At 62.1% G+C, this 11,821-nt stretch overlaps 1 protein-coding gene across 1 annotated transcript; it reads left to right on the top strand.

The window, feature by feature from the left end:
* Positions 1 to 968: 968 nt before the first annotated feature.
* Positions 969 to 11,385, top strand: LOC113976967 (GDNF family receptor alpha-2-like; the record flags this gene model as incomplete). Its single annotated transcript, XM_027702656.1, has 3 exons — positions 969 to 1,286; positions 7,991 to 8,305; positions 11,302 to 11,385. Coding segments are annotated over exons 1-3 (439 nt in total), but the record flags the coding sequence as incomplete, so codon positions are not given.
* Positions 11,386 to 11,821: the final 436 nt, after the last annotated feature.

The raw sequence follows: 11,821 nt of genomic DNA, 5'->3' as shown, positions 1-11,821 counted from the left end.
TTTTCACCAAGGCACCTTGTCCCTGTGCCCCTGCAGCCCCACGGGTCCCCCTCTCCCATCCCCAGGGTGGTCACCCACCCAGGGATGAGGCACCTTGTCCCTGCAGCCCCCCTGGGTGCTCCTCTCCCATCCCCATGGTCATCACTCATCCAGGGACCCCCTTCCCTCCCCAGAGCATCCCTCCCTCCCATCCCCACGGTCACCACCCATCCAGGGACCCCCTCCCCTCCCCAGAGCATCCCTCTCTCCCATCCCCATGGTCATCACCCACCAGGGACCCTCTCCCCTCCCCAGACCATCCCTCCCTCTCATCCCCATGGTCATCACCCATCCAGGGACCCTCCCCTCCCCAGAGCATCCCCAGAGCATCCCTCTCTCCCATCCCCACTGTCGTCACCCATCTAGGGACCCTCTCCCCTCCCCAGAGCATCCCTCCCTCCCTCCCAACCCCATGGATGCAGCAGCGCAGGGACCCGGGGATGGTCCCGGGAAAGGGGAGGGGGGGACACGTTTGGGAAGGGTGGGGGTCTCTCCTTTGTCTCTGCAGCCGCGGGGCGCCCCGGGGGTCCCCTGTTCAACCCAGGCAGGTGCATCCCCTCGGGAAGAAGAAGGGATGGATGGCGAGATGGGGAAGCCGGGGGAGGGGTGAGAGGGATAAAGACGATGACAAAGGCGGCGAGCGGGGGGGGGTCGGGTCTCCACACGCCCCCCTCGCAGCCCCCTGCCCCGGCGGAAGGAAGGGCGGTGGAAGGGCGTCCGCGGCTGCGCTGCCCCCGCACCGAGCGCGGCCCCGGGTGCGGGCGGAGGGGGCGGGCAGGGCCGGGGGGGGGGGAGGGCGGGGAGGGGACGGCGGCACCGCCGGCTCGGCCCCTTCGCCGGGGCTCGGCGGAGCGCGGCCGCCCCTCGCCGCGCCCCCTCCCCGCCGCCCCGGCAGCCGGAGCTCGGCAGAAGCTCCTCCGGGAGCCCCGCGGAGCCGCCGAGCCCGGAGCGCGGAGCGGAGCCCGGCGGGGATGCGGGAGGCGGCGAGCGGCTGAGGAGGACCCCGGCTCCGCGCCGGGCGGAGCACAGACCCCCTTCTTCCCTTCCCTTCCAGCCCGCCGGATTTGGGATTTTACCTGCTCGCCTTGGGAATTAATATTATATATATATATTTTTTTTTTTAATCCATCCCTTTTTTTTTTTAAATTTTGAAATTTTTATTTTATTTTATTTTTGCACACGTGGAGGAGCGCGCGGATTTCCTAACATGATCTTGGCAAACGCCTTCTGCATCGTCCTCTTCGTAGGTGAGTGGTCCCGGCCGGGGTGCCCCGGGCTGGTGTGGGGGATTTTGGGGGTGGTGGCTGTCGCCTGGCCGAGGTGGCGTGTCCCCCCCCACCCCCCGGGTGAGAGGCTGCGGGGACTGAGAGCGGGACCGACCCCCTGCGAGCCGGCGCTGCGGCAGGAGGGGGACGCGGCGAGGGGCTTAACTAAGGGCAACTTGATTCTCCTATTCCCTGTAAACTTAAAATGGGGAGGGGGACGCGGAGGACGCGGGGGACACAACCCTTAAGCAGCTCCCGCCGCTGGCAGCGCATGGAACGAGCGGGATCATCCACCGGCACAGCCCTGCTCGTCTCCGATCCTTCTCTCCTCGTCAACCAGCAGCGATTTGCATTTTTGGGGGATATCTGCCCCTCTCGCCCCCTCCCACCCGTGTCTCCCGGTGTCCACCCAGCGCTGCTTCCCATCCCACCTCACGCCCTTCCAAAGGCTGGGAACGCGGCGCGGGGAATGGGCTGGGAAAGTTGAGCCCGTGGCGTGTTGCGTGTGCGTGGGGAACCGCCGTCCCCGCGGCTGGAATCGCGCGTGGAGCCGGAGAGAGGGAGCGCGGCTGAGTTCCCGGGGAGCTTTGTCTGCGCCGGGAGACGCTTCCCATTTATTTCTAGGGCAGCCTCCCGCGGGAGGTGCAGCTGGAAAAGGGGGGGGGGACGGGACCCACAGATCGCGCTGGGTTTGGGGTGAAAAGGAGGCAGGTGGGAAATGTCCGGTTTTTTGCCCTCCTTGCCGTGGCTCCTGTCTGTGCCCGTGTCGCGATCCCGATGCCATCCCGGATTCCCGGCCCCTCCGTGGGTTCCCTGCGTGTGAACCCAGCTCTCTTTGGGTTCCTGGGGTGTGATCCCAGCTCCCCGTGGGTTCCCGGGGTGTGATCCCAGCTCCCCGTGGGTTCCCTGCATGTGAACCCAGCCCTCCATGGGTTCCCGGTCTGTGATCCCAGCCCCTCGTGGGTTCCCGGTCTGTGATCCCAGCTCTCCGTGGGTTCCTGCTGTGTGATCCCAGCCCCTCGTGGGTTCCCACTGTGTGATCCCAGCTCCCCGTGGGTTCCCGGGGTGTGATCCCAGCTCCCCGTGGGTTCCCGGGGTGTGATCCCAGCTCCCCGTGGGTTCCCGGGGTGTGATCCCAGCTCCCTGCAGCACCAAGCACCCGGAAAACTCCGCTGAGCCTCTGCTGGGCTGGCGGGGTGTCACCGTCCTGCGGGGACAGGGAGAAGGGACACGGAGCTGCTGGGGGAGACTTGAAGGTTGGCAGAGCCACCCTCGCTCCAGAGGGACGTGGAGCTCGGCTCTGCATCCTGCCTGGAATGAGGGTGAGGGGCTCTTCCCCTCTCTGCTCCCGGCACGATCCTGGGGGATTGAAGGGATGCTGTGGGGTGGGGTGGGGTCAGCCGGTGCCTCCCACACCTCTCTGTGGGGTGGGACACGGGCCCCAGCCCCGGTTTGGGGGTGCCCTCTCCCAGGGAGTGCCAAGGGGCACGAGCAGTGCCCTCTGAGACAGAGAGAAGGGGGCACGAGTGGGGAGACCCCTGGGCAGGGGAGAAAAGGGGGGGTCCAACCCGGCTGGGGGGCCAGCTGTGAGCATGCCCGAGGCGATGCTGGATGTCTCATGGTGACATTTTGGGGGGGCTGGGACCCCCAGGGGGACAGGGACCTGCAGGGTGCCCCACTGGAGACATCCAGACCGGGGTCCAGCTGCCCTGCACGAAAGCAAGACCCCCCTGCCCCCCCATTCCTGGTTGCCCTAAAGGTTTTGTGGGTGCAGGGGGGGGAAGCCACGTCCCCAAATCCAGAGGAGCCGGAGCACCCTGGTGATCCAGGGATGTTGTACCCCCAGGGATGGGGTAAATCCTCGTGGGGAGGATCCTGGTGCAGAGGACACCTGGCTCTGCACATCTGGGATCATTCCCGAGGAGCCAGAGCAGCCCCCTGGCTCTGGGAAGCTCTGTGTTCCAGAGGCAGCCTTTTTGGGGGGCGAGTTGCGAGAGGATGAATATTTCCCTCTCCCGAAGGTCTGTGGCAGAACCAGCCAAAGAAAACGTGTGTTAGAGCTCGGAAAAGAGGCTGCTGGTGTGGGGAGGAAAAGGGGCCATCGCCTTGTGTGCTGGCAGAGCCTTGTGCATCTGCCTGCAAATCCTCGCCCTGCTCCGACACCCCGGAGACTGCTGAGGATTAGCTCGGAATTCTCTGCAGATGTTTCATGGATGGGAGTTTAGGGAGGGTGGCTCTGTCAGGAGAGGTTTTTTTGGGTGAGGGAGGTGAAAAAATTCCCCCCTGGGTCTCGCCCTCCATCCAGACTCCCCACCCTGTGCCTTGGTGGGGCTGCAGGGCCGGGAGGGGAAGGGGGGGATCCAGGAAAAACCCACGGAGGTGGCAGCCGGGGCTGATTCCTGCTGGATTTGGAGGGACCAGGCTGTGCTGTGCAGGCTGGGAGCGTGAGGAAGGGCTGTGCCTGCTCTTCCTCCTCCGGTGGGGTGGCTCTGTGCTCCGGGCTCTGCTGGCATTCCCGGTTGGATCGTGTGGGATGCTGCAGGAACCCTGCCAGGGAGGCCGAGGGGCTCACACAGATCCCTGTTCCCTGCAAGATCATGGAAACAAGGTGGAAAAAGCCAGGAGGATGGGGCCAGCTCGCCACCAGCTCACATCCCTGCTGGCTCCCAGCGGGTGGATTTACTGTCGGGCTTCCCAATCCGGCCCTGGGATGTGCACGAGGATATTCCAGCTGGTCCAGCACCTTTTGCATCAAGGCAAGGATGTCTCCCATCCCTACCTGCCTGCCAGCACCTCTGGTTCCTGCCTGGGGAGCCCCTGGATCCAGCCAGGAGGCAGGAATGTGGCTGTTTGGGAAGAGGCTTTGTGGCATCGGCTGGAGAAGATGGAATTTGGAGCTGAGACCTGGCCCAGGGCAGAGGGATTTGGGATGAGCACCAGCTGGATCTGACACCGAATGGGCGAGGATGGCACATGGTGGAGCTGTGGGATGGCTCTCCATGTCCCCCTGGAGCTGTGGGATGGCTCTCCATATCCCCTGGAGCTGTGGGATGGCTCTCTGTGTCCCCTGGAGCTGTGGGATGGTTCTCCATGTCCCCTGGAGCTGTGGGATGGCTCTCCATGCCCTGGAGTGGTTGCCCTGCAGCCACAGCAGGCTCAGGTTGTCTGGATGCCTCAGGCTGGGCTTTCCCAGCGTGTGAAGCTGCAGAGCCCCTTCCAGCATCATTCCAAAGCGTGGTGAAGATCCAACATTCCTGCCCCCAGGAGCTGCCTGTTTCTCCTCCAGCAGTCCAGGCCGTGTGCCAGGAGTGTTCCTGCATGGATCCTGCCTGCCTCCCGTGTGGAATATAATCCTGAAAGGCCAGGGATGGCCTTCCCAAGGTTGGATCTACCGTGGGTTACCCGGACCCTGCAAACCTGTTTGGGATCATCGGCTGAAGACCAGGAGGGATCTGTGGGATCTGTTCCTTGGACTGACCACGGGCAGGGGAGCTGCTTCCACCTGGGCTGCTGCTGCTGCCCACCCTGTTCCTTTACCCCTGTCCCCCCCAGAGCCCCCCGAGTGTCCCCTCTGGCACAGGACCCAGAGGGACAGAGCTGGGTGTGGCCACCCACCCCTCTGGCCACTCCTTCCCACGGGATGCAGGAGGTAGGGGACAAATGTCCAGCCCAGGGTGGTGGCAGAGGACAAACATCCAGCCCAGGGTGGTGGCAGGGGACAAACATCCAGCCCAGGGTGGTGGCAGGGGACAAATGTCCAGCCCGGGGTGGTGGCAGGGGACAAATGTCCAGCCCAGGGTGGTGGCAGGGGCCCAGCCCTGCCTGTTGGGAGCCACCCGGGTGTCCTGGTGGGCAGGGGGGGGACACGGGTGGCCCTTGTCACATTCCTGTAGGTGTCACTGTCCCCCTGCCAGACCCGGGCTGGGAAGGGGCTGGGAGCTGGAGGCCGAGGTTCCCATGGGATGGGAATGCTGCTCCTCATGGGATGGGAATGCTGCTCCTCAGGGTGCAGGGACAGGTGCTCACCAAGGGGGGTTCCCCCCGTCCATCACCCTCTGGTGGGTGCTGGCGCTGCACAAAGCAGGGCCCCCCCTCTCCATCACCCTCTGGAGCAGCCCAGGGTGCCCTCCAGGTCCTGCCATGCCCGTTTTTGCCTGTTCTAGGGTTTTCCATGGAATCTGGCAGTCAGGGGGTCGGGAGAGACAGGAGTGACAGGAGTGACAGGAGTGACAGGAGTGCCCACCCCATCCCTGGTGCAGGCTGGGGGGGACCAGTGCTGCCCGTGCCCAGCTCCCCCTGCACCCACCAGGGGCTGTGCCACGGGGGTTGGCTTGGCGAGGATCGATTCCCAAAAGGAAAAGAGAAGGAGAAGACGATGGAAATGGTGTGAAAGCTGTGGGAACGCCGAGGCAGGAGGGGAGGGTACAGAGCTGGGTCTGAGCAGTGGGCACTGGAGGGCACAGAGGAGGGTCTGAGCAGCGGGCACTGGCCCTGCACGGGCAGCAGGGACATTTGCCACCCCAAGGGATGGCTGGCACGGGGGGGAGGCAGGAGGCCATGCCAGGGGGAAGAGCCTGTGCAGAGCCATGGCTGCCCTGTTGAGCTCTGGCACTCCCAACCCCGCGGGTCAGATGCCCAAAAAATCCCGTGACGGGGCTGAAAACGATGAGCAGCTCAAAGAAAAGCCCAAAGAGCAGCGTGTGCAGGGAGCTGGGGTGGAATTCCCGCTTCCCTGGGCTCCGGGGGGTCCCTGGGAACATGCCGAGGTCATGGGTTTGCCGGGTTGGTTTTAATAGGAAACAGGAGGTTCCTGGGGCATCACGTGGGGCTGGGAGTCGAGGGGTTGGGTTAACCCTCCACCTTCCCATTCCACACCCTGGGGCACCTCCTGGCTCCTGGGGTGCCTGGTGACATTCCTGGGAGTGCCCAAAGCCAGGCTGGATGGCATTTGGAGCAGCCTGGGATAGTGGGAGGTGTCCCTGCCCGTGGCAGGGGGGTGGAATGAGATCCTGGAATCCCAGAGCGGTGTGGGTTGCAAGGGACCTTAAAGTCATCCAGTCTCACCCCCTGCCACGGGCAGGGACACCTCCCACTAGCCCAGGTTGCTCCAAGCTGCCCTTGGACACTTCCAGGGATCCAAGGGCAGCCACAGCTTCTCTGGGAAATCCATTCCAGGGCCTCTCCACCCTCCCAGGGAGGAATTTCTTCCCTGCATCCAACCTAAATTTCTCCTCTTTCAGTTTGACCTTTAAGGTCCTTTCTAACCCAAACCATTCCATGATTCCGTGGCACATCCAGGCTAATTTCAGGCGTGATGGAACAATCCTCTCCCTCCCTGGAGCAGCCCGAAGGTGTCTCCACCAGGAACCTCATCCCAGGGCAGAGGAGGGGCAGGGACTGAGCTCTGCTCTGGGGGGACCAGGGACAGCACCCAGGGAAGGGCTGGAGCTGTGTCAGGGCAGGGTCAGGTTGGATCCCAGGGAAAAGGTTCTTCCCCCAGAGGGTGGCTGGGCACTGCCCAGGCTCCCCAGGGCAGTGGGCACAGCCCCAAGGCTGCCAGAGCTCCAGGAGGGTTTGGATGATCCTCTGGGGCACAGGGGGTGACTCTGGGGATGGGCCTGTGCAGGGCTGAGGGTTGGACTGGATGCTCCTTGGGGGTCCCTCCCATCTCAGGATATCCTGATTTCAAAACCTGCTAAAAAAATATCACGTTTTTGAAAGTCTGGTGAAACTCGAGGCCTCTGTTCCACCAGCTTTCAAAACTCAGGGAGCATTTCTGCACCCCAAGGCAGAGGGGCATTGCAGGGGTGCCCAGCCTTGTGGGGTGAGGGTGTCCCAGAGCCCAGCTGAGGGTCAGCACCCGTTTACCTCCCACCCTTAACTTCCACCAGAAAAGAATCACCTTATCCTTGGAATTTAGGAAGAAATTATTTCCAGAGAGGGTGATCAGCCATTGGAATGGGCTGCCCAGGGAAGTGGTGGATTCTCCATCCCTGGAGGTTTTTAAGCTGAGACTGGATGTGGCATCAGTGCCATGGGCTGGGAACCACGGCGGGGTTGGATCAAGGGTTGGACTTGATGATCTCGGAGGTCCCTTCCAACCCAGCTGATTCTGTGATTCTGTGATCCTATGATTCAATGATTTCTGCATCCCAAGGCAGAGCAGCACGCAGGGGTGCCCAGTCCTGTGGGGATGGACCAGGGTGAGGGTGTCCCAGAGCCCAGCTGAGGGTCAGCACCCGTTTACCTCCCGCCCTTAATGTCCACCAGAAAAGAATCACCTTATCCTTGGAATTTAGGAAGAATTTCTTTCCAGAGAGGGTAATCAGGCATTGGAATGGGCTGCCCACCATCCCTGGAGGTTTTTAAGCAGAGACTGGATGTGGCATCAGTGCCATGGTCTGGGAACCACGGCGGGGTTGGATCAAGGGTTGGACTTGATGATCTCTGAGGTCCCTTCCAACCCAGCTGATACTCTGATTCTGTGGATAGAAGGGAGAAACGGGAGTCGTTCCAACGCAGTGAGAATAGTTTAAAATTCACGTATAACCGGGGAACGACCCGAGGCGGCCGCGCGGGGTCCCGGCGAGCGGGGGGGAGGTGGGGAGGGAACACGACACCTTCCCGCCCCATCTCCGCCCTCCCTCACCTCCGTGTGCCCTCCTCTCTGCCCCTCCCCGTCCCAGACGAGATGCTGCGCTGCCTGGGAGCCGGCCCGGGCTCGGCGGGGCAGGACCCCCGCGGCTGGAGGGTGCCCGTGGACTGCGTGCGGGCCAACGAGCTGTGCGCGGGCGAGCCCGGCTGCAGCGCCCGCTACCGCACCCTGCGCCAGTGCCTGGCCGGGCGCGACAGGAACACCATGTTGGCCAACAAGGAGTGCCAGGCCGCCCTGGAGGTGCTGCAGGAGAGCCCCCTGTACGACTGCCGCTGCAAGAGGGGCATGAAGAAGGAGCTTCAGTGCCTTCAGATCTACTGGAGTATACACCTGGGGCTGACCGAAGGTGAGGGCGGGGAGGGGTTGGGGTGGGGTGGGGGAGAGGGGGGTGCTGGCACGGGAGTCTGGGGGAAAGGGGGTGGGTGGGGCTTGGGTAGGTCAGGTAAGACGGGTGGGTACCCCAGGTAGGGCAGGGGGGTACACCGGGGAAGGGAGATGGGCACCCAAGGTAGGGGAGGTGGGTACCCCGGGTGGGGCAGGTGAGCTCCTTTACCCCAGGTTAGGGAGATGGGCACCCCAGGTAAGGCAGCTGAGCATCCCAGGTAGGGCAGGTAGGTAGCCCAGGTAAAGCTAATGGGTTCCCCAGGTAAGGGAGATGGGCACCTCAACTAGGGCAGATGGGCACCCCAGGTAGGGCAGGTGGGTACCCCAGGTAAAAGAGATGGGCACCCCAGGTAGGGCAGGGGGGTACCCCAGATAAGGGAGATGGGCACCCCAGGTAAGGCAGGTGAGCATCCCAGGTGGGCAGGTGGGTACCCCAGGTAAGGCAGGTGGGTCCCCCAGGTTAGGGAGATGGGCACCTCAGGTAGGGCAGGTGAGCTCCCAGGTGGAGCAGGTGGGTACCCCAGGTAGGGCAGGTGAGTTCCCTTATCCCAGGTTAGGGAGATGGGCACCCCAGGTAGGGCAGATGGGCACCCCAGGTAGGGCAGGTGGGCACCCCAGGTAGGGCAGATGGGTACCCCAGGTAGGGCAGGTGGGCACCCCAGGTAGGGCAGGTGAGCTCCTTTACCCCAGGTAAGGGAGATGGGCACCCCAGGTAAGGCAGGTGGGTACCCCAGGTAAGGGAGATGGGCACCCCAGGTAAGGCAGGTGAGCTCCCAGGTGGGTACCCCAGGTAGGGCAGGTGAGCATCCCATTCCCAGAGGATGCTCACGGGGGTTGATTTCTGCCCAAGACGGGCACGGGGTGTCCCTGTGGAAGGTGTCCCTGCCCGTGGGAGGGGGTCGGAAGGAGAATTTTTTAAGGTCCCTTTCCAACACAAACCAGTCTGGAATTCTGGGATTCTGGGGGGGAGCTGTGCCTGAGGATGGGAAAGGTGTCCCCGAGGATGGGAAAGGTGTCCCCGAGGATGGGAAAGGTGTCCCCGAGGATGGGAGAGCTGTGCCTGAGGATGGGAAAGGTGTTCCCAAGGCTGGGGGAGCTGTACCCCAGCTCACAGCCCCCCTGGGTGAAATCCCCTCCAAATCTGGGTCAGCACAGGAAGCTGCGAGCCCAAAACCCGTCCCAGAGCAGGAATTACTCCTTAATTGTTTTTTCCCCCTCATTAACAGCCTTCATTGAGCAGCTTCCCAGGGCTTTCCAAGCATGAATGAGGGACGTTTTTAAGGGCTTGCTGGGTACTCCAGGAGCTGTACCTGGAGGAGGAGGAGGTGGGAAGGGAAGTGATTATGCCAAGTCTTTAGGAGAGGTGGAAGCTCTGGGGCGATCCAGCAGCTCGTTGCTTTAATGTGCAGCGAGGAACCCGAAGCAGCTCCTGATCTTGTGCCATTTTAGCCAAGATTTCGGGGCTGGCGTCCTCCCAGCTGGGGAATGCCCCCTGTCCCTGCCTTCGGGGAGGGCTGCTCTGGCTCCAGCCTCACTCCTGGAGGTTAATTGTATCTCCAGGCAGGTCCAGCGCCCTTTTAATGCTCCGTAATTTCCCTGGCAAAGCAGCAGGAGTCAAGCTGGGGTTTAATTATTCATTGCAATACACCGGGAGGTTACTGTGCTTCCTAAACGCACTTTAATCAAGGTGCTGTTTGTCATCGGAGCACGAGGAAACCCGGGGAGCTGGGGGAGGGCTGGGAACGGCCTGGAGAAGGACCCTCCGGGCTGCCTGGAGCCTGTTCCCTTCCCTGTGCCCCCAAAGAGCATCAGCCTGGGGAGAGCAGGCACTGGGGGACGGGCTGGAACCCCGCAGGAGAGGGAGGCAGCCCAGCCTGGTGCCTCTCCCTCCCAGATTTCCAAGGAATGCCAGGGTGCCTCTCCCTCCCAGATTTCCAAGGAATGTCACTGAGGAGCCGCCGGGCTCGGGGCAAACCCTCCTGCCCCTCTCCCCGTCCCTCGTTGGCCGCGCAGGCTTTGGAGCGGCTCCTCAATCCCGCGGGATAAACGCCGCTGCCTCGGGCCGGGAATAACCCCGGGATGCATCCCAGGCTCCATCCCAGCGCCCCATCCCGGGGAAGGGATGCCCCAGCACGCCGGGATCGATGCTCCAGCCGCTGCTCAGCCTCAACCGGGGCTTTCAAAGTCCAGGCATTGATTAATTTTTATAGATAGATATATATATTTTATTCATTTTTTCCTGTGGCCGCCGGGGTTTGGGGAGAGCGTTTCCTCTCCTGAGGGCCGTGGCTGCTTGTCCTGAAATCGGCTTTTTTTTTTCCTGGGGTTTAACCCGGCAAAAGCACGGGGGGGTTTTCCCTGAAATCCAAGCTGGGAGAAGGGGGATTTGCCCCCGGCCTGGATCACGCTCAGGTTCCCTCTGGAAGGTGTGGATTATGGTGGATGAGTCCCTGGAGTGCAGCGTGGGGACACTCTGGGGCTCTCAGAGGATGAGGGTCTGCACCCCTCCCTGAAATATTCCTATTTTCCCAAGGAATGGGGTGGAAAACTGTGTTACAGGAGGATTTTAGGCAAATGGGGGGGTTGGAACAACAATAAAACAACCCAGAGCTGAGCACAGCCCCTCAAACATCCAGCCTGCAGCTGGCCCAGATGGGGGGGCCGTGGCCAGGGAATCCCAATCCCCTTTCAAACTCCAATTCCCTCAATTCCTGGAGCTGCTCCCAACCCCAGCTGGGACGGGGAGCTGAGCTAGTGGCCAGAGCCAACCTGAACCACTCCAAAATCAGCTTTTCCTCATGTTTCAGGCTTTTTTTAAAGGCTTTTTGGCTTCCCCCCTTCCCAAATCCCAGGCTGGGGGGTGGGGGGGTTTCCTGTGTCGAGATCATTCCCTGTGTGGGTTTTAATTTGCTTTTCCTCCCTCCCCTTCCTCCTTCTCTCCCTTCCCTCCCACGGCAGGAGAAGAATTTTATGAAGCTTCCCCGTACGAGCCGGTCACCTCTCGTCTCTCTGATATATTCAGACTCGCTTCAATTTTCTCAGGTAATAAAAGCAACAAAGCTCTGGCTGCTTTATCTTCCCCTGGCCCGGGGAACACAGACCTGCCACCGGGAGCTCCCTGGCAGGGAAAAATCTGCAGCTCCTCCCCTCCCCGGGGCTCATCCTGTAGCTCTTGCAGCTCCTCCAGCTGCTTTCCTGCCCCTTTCATTGCCCATCACCCCAAATCTGGTGCCCTGGGCATCGATCTGGGGGGACACCAGGCCTCCCTGGGATGCTGGAGGGGGATGGAGGGGCTGGATCCCACCTGGTGGTGCATTTTGGGGCAGATCCTCTCGGTTTCAGCCCTCCCCAGGCTGGGATTTAGGTTTTTTTACCTCCTGGATTCAACCACGGATTTACAGGAGATTGCTGAGGTTGGGTTGGAGAGGCTGAAAGTCCCTTAAATCCCTGATTTCCCTCGTCCCCAGCATCGGGGTGG

This window comes from Neopelma chrysocephalum, unplaced genomic scaffold, assembly GCF_003984885.1.
Source record: "Neopelma chrysocephalum unplaced genomic scaffold, ASM398488v2 Primary Assembly neopelma1_190, whole genome shotgun sequence".
NCBI lineage: Eukaryota > Metazoa > Chordata > Aves > Passeriformes > Pipridae > Neopelma > Neopelma chrysocephalum.
The sequence above is the reverse complement of the archived record's forward strand: the minus strand, read 5'-3'. Positions and strand labels throughout refer to the sequence as shown.